Genomic DNA, 15,072 nt, shown 5'->3' with positions numbered 1-15,072 from the left:
AAAGTTTATGAGTTTATCTCTTTGTTCTTTGCTTAGAACAGTTCTTGTTTCTTTGTCGAGTGATTCTCCAAATAAACATATATTTCCTTGTTGGTCTTGACGTCACATTCCAAACCACAATCGAAGCCGGTAGTATCATAAGGCCTTTCCGCAACCTTGTGTGTCGCCTATCAAACCATCAGATCTCCCTACTTTGGCGAGTTCATATCCAAAATCCTGTTGAGTGATCCTTGTTCGAATCTAGGACGTATCAGCTAGGTATGTACTATTAAACACATCATCTGGATCCGTCAAGTACTACCTGAGATCGACGACCCGAGATCAATTCATGGATTGGAAAAACCTCCTCATTGTACGGATCAGCAGGATATTCGAGAAAGATAGGTTCTACCCGAGATCGATGAAGACGATTTCAATTTCACATATTTTAATTGTTAGATAGTAGATATTTGGGTAGCGGTTACCAAATACGAATACCGTTAATTGATAAATTGTTGGTAAAATATTACAGATAATTTTGTTGTAAACTAAATGGTTTATAAATTTCAATATAATATGTGGCTATTAGATGATTCATGTTTGGTTAGCTGTTATAAAATATGTTGTAGCTCTGTATTATTTTTACTGATACATGATTTGTTAAATGTTATAAAATATGTTACTGAAATAATTTAATTATTATTTTGTCTAATTTCTATTTTCTTTAATTGTTAACAATTATTTTATCATATATTGACCAATAAATTACACCTAACATTATTCTTACATGGTAAATAACATATTCGATATTATATAACTCAAAGATTAGACATCATTGTTCCCTTGTATTTAATAAGTATAGACTTCTAATAAACTTGTTTCCCACTAACAATTCATATAACATTTAGCATCAAAGCTTAGCGTTTCAGCCTTTTCCTAACACACTAAAACATTATGTTGAAGTTTCTTATCGTATATTGCTCATTGGAATCAGCTGCATATAGTCGATTCACCGAGACCCTGCAATCAATCTCATTCTCTGATTCATTTATTGATTTTTCGTAGATCTCCAGCTCAAAGAACTTTTTGCAGTATTCTTTGATTATATGATTCATGGCGGCGAGGAAGATTAATTGAAGAGGAAGCTGGTGTTAGATTATCGTCGGAAATAGAGTTAGTGGTGGTTCGGTAATTTAGAAAGTAGATCGGCAGATGCAGATTTTAGAAGATTATATTTATGATGATGAATGATGACATCGTTGCCAGAAGATAGAAATGAAAAAAAAAAGATAAATGTTGAAGATGCATTTAAATTGAAACTTTCTCTTTTTCACGTGTTGAATTGATAGGGGCAAAAACGTCAGCCCGTATTCATTTTGTTAGGTGAATTGGTATTGTACGGTTAGTAGGGTAGTTTCTTAATTTTGTTCTCATTCATGTATATATGGCAAATTATTCTCATTCAAAATTGCTTTATCACTATTTTCACTTTTATTTTTATATTGTAGAAAATACAAGTGTTAGGGCCATTCCTAGATTGCGTTATACATAATACATATACACTTACATTTACTCTAAAGCTATATTTAGGAATTTTGTGTGAATAATCCAAATCGAATCCACTCCACTCCATTTTGTCTTTGAAACATTGTAATCTTTTTTTTTTGAAACACTTGAAACTTTGTAATCATCCTACTGTATTAGGCGACGTCCAGTGTTTCTTAAAACTTAGGATATGCTCATATTATATGATAAGCAGGCCTGATGATAAGTGTTGAATATTTGAATTGTATATATCTATGGTACTCAATAGTTTGGAGTATGTACAATAAAAATTCATGCATGCTTAGATTTTGAAACGTGCTTAAAATAAAGGGATCAGTTTTACCAGTTATAAACTAATTAAAAGCTGATGTTATACATCTTTTTGGTTGGACGAATGCTTATACTATACATCTCACAAGCAAACTGAGAAACAAGAAAAAAACTGATATTATAAATCTTTTTTTTGCCCAAAAAAAAACTGAGAAACAATTTGGAAACTCGCATTTTACAATAAAACTAGTTAGAACCATTAGTTATTTATTTTATATTTTGATATATAAGCTCTTTACCAAGACACCAATTTTTCTCACATTTGTTCCTTTTTACTATATATTTAGCTGAAAGTTCTTATGTATTGGTTCAAAAAGAAAAAAAAGTACTATTATGTCTCATTTAAACATGAACATAGGATAAAAACAAATTATGCTACGTCAGTGGCAATAGTAAATATGTCAAGACATAATTACATATGAGTGCTTATCTATATTTAGACCAAAAAAAATATGAGTGCTTATAATTAATTAATCACTGCCTTCTCCGACCAAAATGGACCCGACCACACAATTCAATATCCTTGTAAACGACGCTTACTCGTACTGTTAGTCTGTTACACATCAATGCACGCATACAAATCAAGTGATTAACTTATTCAACCACGTACGTTTTCTGACTTTGTCTATACTGATATACAACACATAAAACAATATATGTAGTAGAATTTTTTTTTTTTTTTGACAACGTAGTAGAAAATTATACTATAAAATATACAAAAAGTAAAAGAGAATATATTATATTTATATTTGCTCTTTTAAAAATAATAATTAGGTCACTCTTTTTGCTGTATCAGACTCAGACAACTTGTACTCTCCTAAACTGTGAGAAAATACAAAATTCAAAAAACCATTTGAATCTCCTCTCACAACACAACAACATCAATTTCAAGCTCTGTTTCAATGGAAACACTGAATAAGAATCCATCTGTTAGAAGAAAAAGCAAGCTAGCAAGAACGTTCCAGAAGGTATGCAGCCTGAGGACGACGTCGACGAAGGTCTCCTCCATGTCGAAGCCCCATAACCCAAACTTCTACGACGAGGATGACGACGGAGACTACGTCTTCGATCTGAAGAGTCCTTCGAGCAGCAGGAGTGGAGAGCGACGGAGAGCGGTTTTAGAGGCGGTGGTTGCCAAGATCTTCGCCAGCACGACTTCTATTAAAGCCGCGTACGTAGAGCTTCAGATGGCGCAGCATCCTTACGACAACGCTGCGATACAAGCGGCGGATACGGCGGTGGTGGAGGAGCTTAGAGCGTTATCGGAGCTGAAACAGAGTTTTCTAAGGAAGGAGCTGAATCTTTCTCCGCAAGTGGCGATTATGCTCGCTGAGATTCAGGAGCAACAGAGCTTGATGAGGACGTATGATATCACAATCAAAAAGCTCGAATCGGAAGTTACTGAGAAGCAATCAAGAATCGATTCGTTAAAAACAAATCTCGAAGGAAGCTCATCGTTCAACAAATCGCTGGAGAAGAAGCTCACGGCGAGTGGATCAGTCTTTCTGTTTTCGAATTTGAATTTAAGCCACTTCGTTCAGATTCTAGGGTTTACATTGAGATCCGTAAGAGCCTTCGTTAAATCGTTAGTGAAGGAGATGGAATCGGCGAGGTGGGATCTCGACGCCGCCGCTTCCGCCGCAGTCCGAAACGCATCCACTGTCTTCGCAATGCCGAGCCACCGTTGCTTCGCGTTTGAGTCCTTCGTCTGCGGGAAAATGCTGGAGAATTTCGAATCTCCCAGCTTCGCGTTACCTAAGGTCGACGAGAAACGGAGCCGTGAGGAATACTTTAACCTAAGATCCGTCGACCCGATTCAGTACTTGACCCGAAACCCGGGTTCCTCCTTTGCGAGGTTTGTTCTTCATAAGTACTTGAGCGTTATAGACGCGAAGATGGAGTGTTCCTTCTTCGGGAACTTGAACCAGAGGAAGCTGGTTAACTCGGGCGGGTTTCCGGATTCGGGTTTCTTCGCAACCTTCTGTGAGATGGCTAAACGGATCTGGCTTCTGCACTGCTTGGCGTTTTGTCTCAGCGAAAACGTCAAGGTGTTTCAGATCAAAAGAGGATGTAGATTCTCTCTAGTGTACATGGAGAGCGTGAAAACTGGTGACCAGTCTCTCGTCTCCGGCGATAATGCGGATATCCGGGTCGGGTTCACGGTTGTTCCCGGGTTTAAAATTGACCATGACGTGATACAGAGCCAGATTTACTTATCTCCGATGGCCGGTTTTCATCTCCCCCGTTCATGAAAAGATGACAAACACGTTGTCTTTTGACACGCCGGCGAAATAAAAGAGCGGTGGCGCGTGTAAAAGGAATGGTGGGACCTGTTTTGGAAGGCGTAAGACAATGTGAGCGGTGTTAGAAAATGGCGGGAGGGATCTCACCAATGATTTAGTTAGTGACACACTGACACTGTGACAGAAAATGATCAATGAGAATTTTATTTTGTTTAAAGTTTTAGATTATAAAACGCAGCACAGTAGAATGCCATGAGTTGGTCGGACCATGCATGTAAATATCTTTGGCAGCTAAAACTAACTTGTTTAAATGTGTTTTTATTTTAGTTTTATTTATATTTGGTAAGGATATCTATCTCTACTATATAAAAACAGCTAAATTGACGCAATTCTGAGCTGGCCACGTCAGCTAAAATATTCACAACCAATCATTCAGCCACGTCATTTAATCTACCTCGCCGTCTGCGTAACCAAATCGTCACGGTTTCAAATCTTCTTCTACTTTCTTCATCAATCTCTGTTATTAATCTCTCGAGTTAACGCATTATCTTAAATCATTCTTTCAATTTCCAGAATCAATCACTATAGATTTGTTCTCCGTCCGTTTCAAAGATCCATAACACCACCAGTATAAATCTGCGGGAAGTGCAGCCCTCACCACATATCGTCAAAGCAACCCATTCACTCAAATATGATATCTTTGTCGGTTGACATGATTCAGATTACCAGAAGATTTCTAAGAAGAGAGCAGAAGAGATCGTAAAACTACAAACCCAACGACGATGACGAAGAAGATGAATCGATGAAGCCACAAGTGGTAACCATTCATAAGATCTTCTCTGATGCTAACATGCCGCCGAACTTTGACGAAATCGATGAGAAAGAAGGGTCCAATGATGATTCTGATATTGAAGACCACAGAAGATTCAATCTGGAATCACCAAGGCTTTTGTATAACTGATGATTTCAAGGTAATACTTATCTTTTTATTAAGATTTTGGTTGAACTCTGAAATGTAGAAAGAGTGTAACAGATGATGGATCTCACTGTAATTCCATTTGCAGAAGCATTCAAAATTTCTCTCGTCTTTCATGAAGAATAAAAGAGATGATGCAATGGTGAGATCTATTTAGCATAGAAAACCTATTCTGATATGCAAAGTTTAGAATAATAGTTTTGAGTTTCCATGATCGTGTCTCGGTATTATCAGCACATAAGCGTCTTATTGCTCAGATGCCAGCAGAAGAGTAAGTTTGAATGAAGGTCAAAGATCAAGCCAGAACGGCAAAACATTTGGTATGGTACTGGACAAACTCACTACCATTTTTTTTCCTGTGCGCGTTGCTTTTGATGATTACTCACTATAAGTCTGTAACAATTCGTTAACCTTGCTCAGATATGATATATTAAATCTCCAAGCTATTTGAATTCCAATGAGAAGATTCTTATAGGTGTTGCCACTAAAGGAGGTATGGTTTACTCAATACTGAATCCGGTTTAGTCCTCTCTTTCTGATTGTTTGGTGTGCTTTTTCCTCCTTTTAATAACTTACTCAGTTTTTTCTCCCTGAACTAATCGAATTATAGTGGTCAAGATTTTTAGTGTTGTAAGTTTTGTTTATCCTTCTTTTTCAATATTTTTGTCTCTGATAACGTTACCTCTGATTCATATTTCTGGTTCTCGAACATGTAAACAAGGCTTCGCATGCTCAGAAGTTTCTGAATGCTTCAAGGTTAAACGAAGCTTAATGTAGCTAGAATCTTCGTACAGTGTTCGCATGTATATTCATGAGTCGCCTGTCTTATTTTGCCATCTAAATCTGTTTTTTTATGTTGGAACATCCATCAGTGTAAAAAAAGAGAAGAAAATAAGTATTCTTCTCAGAGTTCGGAGAAACAATGAAAACAGACTTTAAAGTCTGTAACGTATATAAATGATCAATATATAATTTGATTCTATCATGAAGAGAAATTAAAGGTCTTAGCAGTTTGGGTATGACTCCTACTTCCACCTGTTCGAAATAAACAAAAAACAAACGAAACAAGAGTTATAACTCATAAGATTTCAAAGACATTTTACAGTTAACACAGAATGCATTATCTTTAAATGTAAAATTAATGTTACGATAAACAACAAGATACTTAAAAGTTCAAAAAAAACAAGATATGTTCATTACAATTCATATGTTTTTGAATATCATGTTATTAAATTATAATTTAAAGTTGATATTACATATGAGAGTATCATCATTTAGAGGTGTTATTGGTTTATGTATTTAAACTGATTTTAGAAATACGGATAGTATTTACAAATTCAAGTAAACTATACATATTTTCAAATCTAACCTACAAATTTTAATTAGTATTTACAAATCCGGAGTTTTTTTCTTAGGATTTTAGTTTTTATATTTTTAGCAAATAAATCTATAAAAATACATTTCAAATATGAAATTGAATCCATTAATAAATCCGTATATGATTAGATAACACCTGATTTAAATTAGAATTTATAAATCATGAAATCAATAAGACATGATTGTGATATGAATCTTAAAATTGTAGAACCAATAATACTAGATTTAATTTAGATTTTCAAATATATTAAAATACATCAACCATAATCCCCTCTGAATTTACGTTTTATTGCCGATCATGTATAAGAAATAAAATACAAAATATGATAATTTATTCCACATAATTACATAAGAAGTAAACTAAGTACTTCAACTCAAAAGAAGAAGAATATCAATTGCATCATTATTTTTTTACTGAGTACGTTTATTCTTCCATAGAATATAACTCTATTTTAAAATAACCAAAGTTCTTTTCTAGATTGATCACAAATTTTTAAATTATATTAGCATTTATAAAATAAAGTATTGTAGGAAATATTGAATTAGAACTACCCAAAATAAAACTAAATAGAAAATAAAACCATTCATAATACATAATGAAAATCAACAAATTTAGGATATGTAATCCGCGCGTAGCGCAGAAAAAGAATCTAGTTACAATAAAATGGAGTAACTTAGAAGGGTTTTCTGCGAAAAAATCCTCAATGTGTTTCTTTTTTTTACAAATTAATCCGCGAACTCAAAAATCCACAGGTCAACCCTGCAAGTGCCAGTCAAACTGCAGTATAACCCTCGGCCGTATATGTGTATTTGACTGTATATAATTTTTATATTTTTCAATACTAAATCGTTTTGGCACTAATTTTTTAATGAAAAAATTTATTGAACACAGGGTGTGTACCTTGAACCTTAAACATTATGTGCATGCTACATAACCATCTCGGCCAACAGAAATATTTGTTTACTTAACAAACACAGTTATATAGATTTCTAAATTCATTTTGAAATGTCCTTGTTTCTTCTTTTTCTCTTGGACATGGGAGTTTGTATAGTGAAGGTGGGGTGATCCATAAAAGCGCATAATATATTTTTTTTCTATCGCCATGGAAGTGCATCATATCTTTCTTCTTTTCTCTGGCCACGATAACACTCGAAGAAGAATGCGGAGATGAGCCGGAAACGCAAATCCCATTCCAATTGTTGTTCAAAACATGTGAGATAATAACTATAAGTAAAGAAAATCGAAAAAAAATAAATGCTTGAGTAACAAGCTCCCATGTCCAAGGAAAGAGGAAGAAACAAAGTCATTTCGGAATGAATTTAGAAATATATATAATTGCATTTGTTAACTAAACAAATATATTTGTTGGCCAAGATGGTTATATAGCATGCACATAGTGTTTAAGGTTCAAGGTTTAAACCATGTATTCAACAATTTATTTTTATTAAAAATTAGTGCCAAAACGATGTAGTATTGAAAAATGTTTAAATTATACACAGTCAAATACACATATCTATGGCCGAAAGTTATATTGCGATTTGACTGACACTTAGAGGGTTGACCCGTGGGTTTTTAAGTTCACGGATTAATTTGCAAAATAAAATCACATTGAAAGTTTTTTTTTTTGCAGAAAACACAACTTGGAAAGTAAGATTAGGATCGGTTTTATAGTCAAACATTTGTGTTGGGAGTGGCCATGATTAATTTTAAAACAGAAATGGGTCAAAACACTATACTAATCAATAGAACGTATGTATTGAAGATATTAGAAAACGTGTGGATGATGAATAGGTAAGAGGAGAAAGAGTGAAAACTAAAGATTACATTTAAGGAAGTGAGACAGATCTGTGTGAGTTAAGACAGTCAATCTACTGAGATAAATTGACTAATAAGAGTCCCCACACGACCGACCTAAAATCTAACTTGTTGGACTAGTCAGCAATTAAAAATGTCGTTGTGTAGTTAATTCGTTTTATTTAATTTACATTATATATGGGATGGACGCGGAGTCGGATATTCAAAATTTTAAGGATATCCGAGAACTTTCCATTCTACTATGTATGAATGATTATTTTTGATTCAATCCGCGGCCTTTCGGAATACCGAAAATCTAAAAATTAATATTTTTATCAAATATCTGATTTGAACCGTAAAATTATAATTAAAATTAAAAATTCAATAAAAAGTAAGAACATTTCATTAAGATTGTTTTAAACTACACATTATTTTAAAAATAATAACTAAGTAATCAATTTAGTGAATACAATATTATAAAATGCATATAGAAATATTAAATTATATATATGTATATCGAATATCCATCTTTGTCGTAAAATTACGAATATCCAGATTTTTTTGTCAAGTCAGAATGAATAAGTGATAAAATCAAATTTTATGGAAATTTTGTCCCACTCATACAAATTCGTTTGGCGTGAATTAGTGATATAATGAGAAGGAATAAATGAAAAAGTACAATGAAACTAGGGAAAGGGTTTACCTAATATATTTTAGTTAATTGTCGTAGATTCTAACTAGCTGGCTATTTGATCTTAAGAGAAATCACCTCATGTGTGTAGAAAACAGAGCTGGGTGAGAAAGAGCTTCGATCTTATGGTTCTAAGTTTCTAACCAAAACAGAGCTGGGTGAGAAATAGCTTCGATCTTATGGTTCTAAGTTTCTAACCAACTTGTAAACTCTACGTTAAGGGAATGTCTCAAAATTACATTGTTTTTACGTTGTTTATATTTTATAATGACAAGTTGTATCTAAAACTCTTGCATATCAACTCACGGAATTTTCTCTCTCTCTCTCAAAGCTCTCTGAAATTCTTACCGTTTTGCCTCTGGCGGCCGTATGCCTCTTCCCGTCGGAGGGTGCCTCCTCCTTTATCCTTCCTCTTTTCCTCTTTCCTGTTTGATCCTTCTCTTCCCCTTCGCTCACATCCGATATGTGGTCGTCTCTGGGTCTTCGAGCTTTCACCAGCAGAGGATCCTAGGCCGATTCCGGTGGGTGTCTCGTTTTCTCTGGTGACTCTGCGAGGATGGCTTAGAGAAGGTCGGAGGCTGGGATCGTTTTTTGGGTTGGGATGCGTCTGGAGTCATCTTCTCCCCTTTCAGATCTCTGGCGTGTCCTGTTGATTGGCGGCGCGTGGCTTCGGCTGGAGGCAACTTCGTCCTGGATCTGCTCGTCAACCATCTTTTATTGTCTTTTGATGTCCGGTGGAGTGCTACGGCGGCGCGTGATTCTTCTTTCACACAAGGCATCTTGTCGTTTGTTTGTCCGTTTTGCAGTAGGTACGACAAGGTCCTCCCTCAATGGCGCGCTTGTAGTGGTTTCTGGCTCCGTCGTGTGGCGTTCCGGTACTCCCTCGATTGGTGTGTGCGGCTACGACATGGATATTATCTCGGAGTGGTCTATGGCTTCCAGTCATTCCGTGTTCGTGGAGCTTCCTACTTGTCCTCCCCTATGCCTATGCGCTCAACTTCGACGTCGGTGGTGGTTTGCGTTGTTGAATCGTCTCCGACCTTCTCTTGGGTCCTCTTCGGCTGCTCTTTATGTACCATGTGTTGATTCTGTCCCGTTTGGCAACCCGGTCAGTATCCTGGTTCTCAGGGTCTGTCCACGTCCATGCATCTGCCTTCTGCTTAGTCTTCGGCTGGTGGAGTCTCGGTGTTGCTATGGTTTGAGCTCATCATCCCAGTTTCGGAGTCTGTGGCTTGCGTGCTTCCTTCGGTGGATGGATTCTTCCGGGTTGCTCAGAAGATCAGGAATGTCAAAGTGGAGCTTTTGCTGCCTTCAAAACCTTTTTGTAGGTCTTTGGCGCAAGCCTTCTAGGTGGGCTTCGCCAAATAAATGCTCGATCTCGGTGTGGTGGCGGTCTTCGTCTCTAGCGTGGTTGTCTGTTTGTGAATGTGGATGCTCGGAAGTCCATCTCGAGCTGTTCTTCGTTGAATCGATCATTAAAAGCATATCATCGGGGATGCCAAATTTTACTGGGTTCTGTATTTCGCAATAACTGCGGCTCTTCCTTTTGCGGCAAGCGATGGTTCGGATAAGCTGAGGCATCCGGATAGCGGCCTGTTTGTTGTGTCGGTCCCTGTTGTGCCTAGATCGTGTCTGTGTTTAGATTTATTTTACGTTTTCCGTCTTTTGTTGTCTATTGTAGTTGTGTCAAAAATCATAAAATTGGTAATAATATCTTAACATTTTACCAAAAAAAAAAAATATCTTGCATATGATTCTATAAATTTTATGTTTATGATTTATACTAGTTTGTAGTTATGAGCTCTAAGATTACTATAAAGTAGAACAGAAAAAATAACGAGAAATGGCTTTCATTGAATGTGTATGTGTTTCAAATGACTTGTAATAATTAATTCCTGTAATTGAGAGCTTACATGTTGAGTTTATTGGAAAAAAAATTATGTGGGCTAAGACAAAGAACGAGAAATCATATAGGAAAGGTAACACATATTAAGAAAAAAAGATACAACAATTTTGAAGAAGCTTAAGAGACTTCCAAAGAAAATTGAGTATCCTTTCGACAAGAGATTAATAAAGCAAAGAGAATGTAAATCTAAGTCGTGCTATATTTATTTGAGACCTACTCACCAAACTCGTATCTTATCAGGATCGTTATTCCACGTCAAGGCCATGATAGTATGATACTACTGATTACTGAAATGGAAAAAGGAAACATAATCGTCCTCATTTACGAGAAACTATAAGTTGACTAAAAGAAACTAAAAGTGAGGGGGCAGCGAAAGCAGTAGACACGTCAAATGAGTTCACGAGGGATAAGGAAAAGAGTGTCTTACCTTATTAGACACATTTTTCTCTTTTTTGTCATGATAAGGCACTTGTAACTGGAGGCACACTTTATTTTCTTTCTCTCTTTGTATTTGTACATAACTACCTCTTTCGCTTGGTCAAGGGAAACAAGAGATTAGTTAACGGTGGGCCATTTTTTCTTTTTTTTTAATATTATTAAATAACTGTATCACCCATGTATTTGTTTGTTGATTTTTTCTTTTATAATAAACATTTAGCTTATTTTCTCTCGTATAATAAATTATATAAAAAAATATTTATATTTTAACATCCATTTTGATATATTTTACATAATTTGTAAATCAAACTTGTGAATACAAAAAAAACGTGGACAAGAAAAACTAACAAGAAAAAGTAAAAAAATATGGACAAACAAACCGTAGAGAATAAAAAAAAGTACACACTTGAGTCTTAGACAGAATGAATACCCACTTGAGTCTTAGACATAGAATGACTAGTATTGTGAATATGAATGGATGTGGATATCGATCTGTGGACAGTAGAACAAACATACCAAACTAAAAGTTTGAACCCTTCGAATTGCAACCCACAATTGACTAAATTAACCAAACTAAACCAAGCAATAAATAACAAAATTTGAAAACAAACCCGAATCTCCAATAACGAACACATTCCTTGAATCTTTGAACCTTGACAAAAGAGAATATGTCTATGAGTTACCGTATTGAAGCGAGTCTCTCTGATATGCATATGTGTATATGTGTTTGTGGATGCTGAAAATGGTTATCGTTTGTGGATGTGGACGAAACTTCACAGTTGCCATTTGTGGATGTGAAAAACTGATAGAATATCAAGAAACTATAATCGTTCAGTTAAGAATTGACATATCCAACTAATAGAAGGTACACAAACTGCTTCTCCATTTCCTGTTTGATCTCTTGATCATCACCTCCACAATCTGTTCAAATCACAAGTCAGACAAGGAACATCTTCACAGGAGAATACAAGAGCCATAAATATATAACTAGATACATAAAGGGAGTGGTAGCGTGTTTGATCAGATATAACTATCAAAGAAACAATGAGAAAGTGACAAAATCAGGCTTATAAACCTACTCCAAATGGGATAAACTCATAAAAGTCTAGACTCAGAAGACAGAGATGGATCTTCACGGTGGCCGTGGTTGACAGAGACGAGGCGGAACGACAACATGGTAGAATCTTCAAATCGACTTGAAGACAAAGATGGCTCTTCACGGTGGTCGTGGTTGACAGAGACGATGCGGAACGGCAACATGGCAGGATCTTCAAATCGACTTTGAAGAACAGACCCATACTGCCATAAACAAAAATAATGTTTATCAGATCCAACATTCAGTAAACCAATTGAAGAATCAGCGGAAACAAAATCTATATCTTATTGAAAAAATCTTCACCTCCGCTCTCGTGAATATCGCAAGGAAAGTTTGCAAGAATAGTTCGACTTGAATGGTTGCCTATCTTTTCCATTAAATCCAAAACCAGAAAAAGTGACTCAAACGAAAGAGCCGCAATTGAGACCTTGGATTTCTTCTTCGCTTTCGATTTCGACATTGTTCGTCAGTTTTGTGTGATATCTCTCCGTCGCACTCGAGAGGTATATGAAATTAGGGTTGGAGATTTGGTAAAGTTAAAGTGGATCTACGTTTTGAATTGAAGAGAAAGATATCGTGTTTTGATTTCTCCGAGAGAAATTGAATTTTGATTAAAAAAAATGTAATCATGGTTAATTGTTTCTGGTTAGGTTAGTTTGGTCTGGTTAAGAATGAGGGTATGAAAGACAATACACAGACATAAAGTGTCTGGCCAGAAAGTGTTTTATTGTGCAATACATAAGACGTAAAGTGTAAAAAAATCTAAGGAAAATGTTACATATGTAAGTCTTAACTGGTAACGCAATGCGGGCCGACTCATTCTATTACTGCGGGCCGCCGGCCCATCCTGACAATCGATTGTCACAATCTGCGGTGAACTAGAGGAAGCCAATTCAACATTAAATATCTCCACAAGCACAATGCACAACGCCTTTCATTTGGGTACTAATACTATTATGATTGAAATGTCATAAATGTAACCATGGATAAAAAGAGGTTTCGAAAATGTATTTTTCTTTTTCATTTGGCTCTCAACTTCTCACAATAGAATCAATATCCAATTAAATTTTCAATTAGAATCTCCAATATGGACTTCAATAATATTAAATACAAAGACTTTCTACTAGTTTATTAAAATCCGTTAATAGTAGTACAATATAAAACATTATTACTATATTGATATTGTTTATAGTACTCATTCTATTATCTCTCTATGTATTATTGTAAATCCCCTCATCCACTAATTTCAAGACCATGAGTGTATGTAAATGTTCAAATCATCAAGTACGTCGACTGAATAAGATTCACTAATCTCGGCCAATAGAGACAACTTGTTACAACATTAGACGGTTAGACCCCAAAAACTTTACAACATGAAGAAAAGTAAAACAGTGAACCGGGTCTCGGTGGTATAAGAACCTCGGCTGAGGTGCCCGCCATCACGAATTCGAGCCCCGGCCACAGCGGATTTAACATCCCTTCCGTTGGGGCGCTGGACCACCTACGGGGGATAGTTGGGAATGTGGCTGCCCAGATACCAGAATTACAAAAAAAAAAAAAAAAAGTAAAACAGTGTTATTATTACAAGATGGGATATAAATTTAAACCCGTGCCATATTGAACCAATAAACTTTTGATTATTTACTCATGGAAATTTTTTGGTAACGCGAAAAACGTAATTTAAAAAAAATAAAATAAAAAAGAATATATAAAGTCCCTGAACAATGGTCTCTACCTCGTGGAAATTTCGTATCATAATACAGTCAGAAAAAAAATGTACTAAACTTTTTAAAATTGAAAAAGGAATCTAATCTAACGAAGACTATCAATGGCCAACGCCCGGACTTGGAACGGATTGAAGAAACCGGTCAACGGTGGAAAGATGTCGAGATCGGGGCTTCACGGCTGAGATGGCGGCGTGACCCTTTTTGCTCGGCGTCGAGTTTGGGATTTTGCCCTTTGGCAGAGCTGCTAGCGTAGTGGTGTTAGTCACGTGAGGTACGTGACTCTTCTCTTCTTCTCTTACCGTCAAGTTCTCTTGTTTTTTCATCTCCAACAGCTTTCTTGAAGAAACCGGTGACGGCAAGGCCACGAAGATGACGGCAAAGACAATGAAAATCCCGATGGTTACTAGACGAACGGCCATGAAAATCTTTGGGGATAAATTCAGAGAAATAGAAAGAGACAGAGAGATGAATTCTATATAATTCAAAGACTTAAGGTTGGTCTAAAAGCATGAAGTATTATTTATGTATATATATATAGCCAATATAATAGAGAGAGAAAGACAATTCCTATTTTAGAATGTTGCTTAATGTATGAATTGGTAGAGTCACTATTTGTCTTTTGTGTTTGTTTTTCTTTCTTTTGAATAGAAGAAGTCTAACGTGAGACTCTACCACATGCATGCATAGCAAATTAGTATAACTTGGTTATAATTTTCAACAATATGTTTTCCATGAAATTTCATTATATTGTCATTTGGAAAAAGTGAATTGAGAAATACAGATCAAACGTTCCAAGAGTCATGTAAAAAACTAATAAAAAAATATTCTTGGAGGTTTCAATTGTACATAGAAAAATGAATTAGATTCTCAAAAGTCAAAGAGGAAATTTTAGACAGCAGCCTGAATAGGAAAAAGTGAAGTTATCATTCGCAAAAAGATGAATATTACCAAACAATTGTTATCCTTTTT

At 35.6% G+C, this 15,072-nt stretch overlaps 2 protein-coding genes across 2 annotated transcripts; one reads left to right on the top strand and one right to left on the bottom strand.

The window, feature by feature from the left end:
• Window positions 1-2,615: 2,615 nt before the first annotated feature.
• LOC106293198 (IRK-interacting protein-like) lies at window positions 2,616-4,384 on the top strand. Its single transcript, XM_013728860.1, has one exon. It carries the CDS (start codon window positions 2,757-2,759, stop codon window positions 4,104-4,106), a length of 1,350 nt encoding a protein of 449 aa, XP_013584314.1. The 5' UTR covers window positions 2,616-2,756; the 3' UTR covers window positions 4,107-4,384.
• Window positions 4,385-13,957: 9,573 nt separating this feature from the next.
• LOC106293888 lies at window positions 13,958-14,633 on the bottom strand. Its single transcript, XM_013729521.1, has one exon. It carries the CDS (start codon window positions 14,520-14,522, stop codon window positions 14,202-14,204), a length of 321 nt encoding a protein of 106 aa, XP_013584975.1. The 5' UTR covers window positions 14,523-14,633; the 3' UTR covers window positions 13,958-14,201.
• Window positions 14,634-15,072: the final 439 nt, after the last annotated feature.

Source organism: Brassica oleracea, chromosome C5 (assembly GCF_000695525.1).
Source record: "Brassica oleracea var. oleracea cultivar TO1000 chromosome C5, BOL, whole genome shotgun sequence".
In the NCBI taxonomy this organism is placed as follows: Eukaryota; Viridiplantae; Streptophyta; class Magnoliopsida; order Brassicales; family Brassicaceae; genus Brassica; species Brassica oleracea.
Note: the sequence above shows the minus strand (reverse complement) of the source record. Positions and strands in the feature narration are given on the sequence as shown.

Coding starts and splice junctions, on each gene's coding strand:
- LOC106293888 (XM_013729521.1), bottom strand. CDS start 14,522: ATGGCCGTTCGTCTAGTAACCATCGGGATTTTCATTGTCTTTGCCGTC.
- LOC106293198 (XM_013728860.1), top strand. CDS start 2,757: ATGGAAACACTGAATAAGAATCCATCTGTTAGAAGAAAAAGCAAGCTA.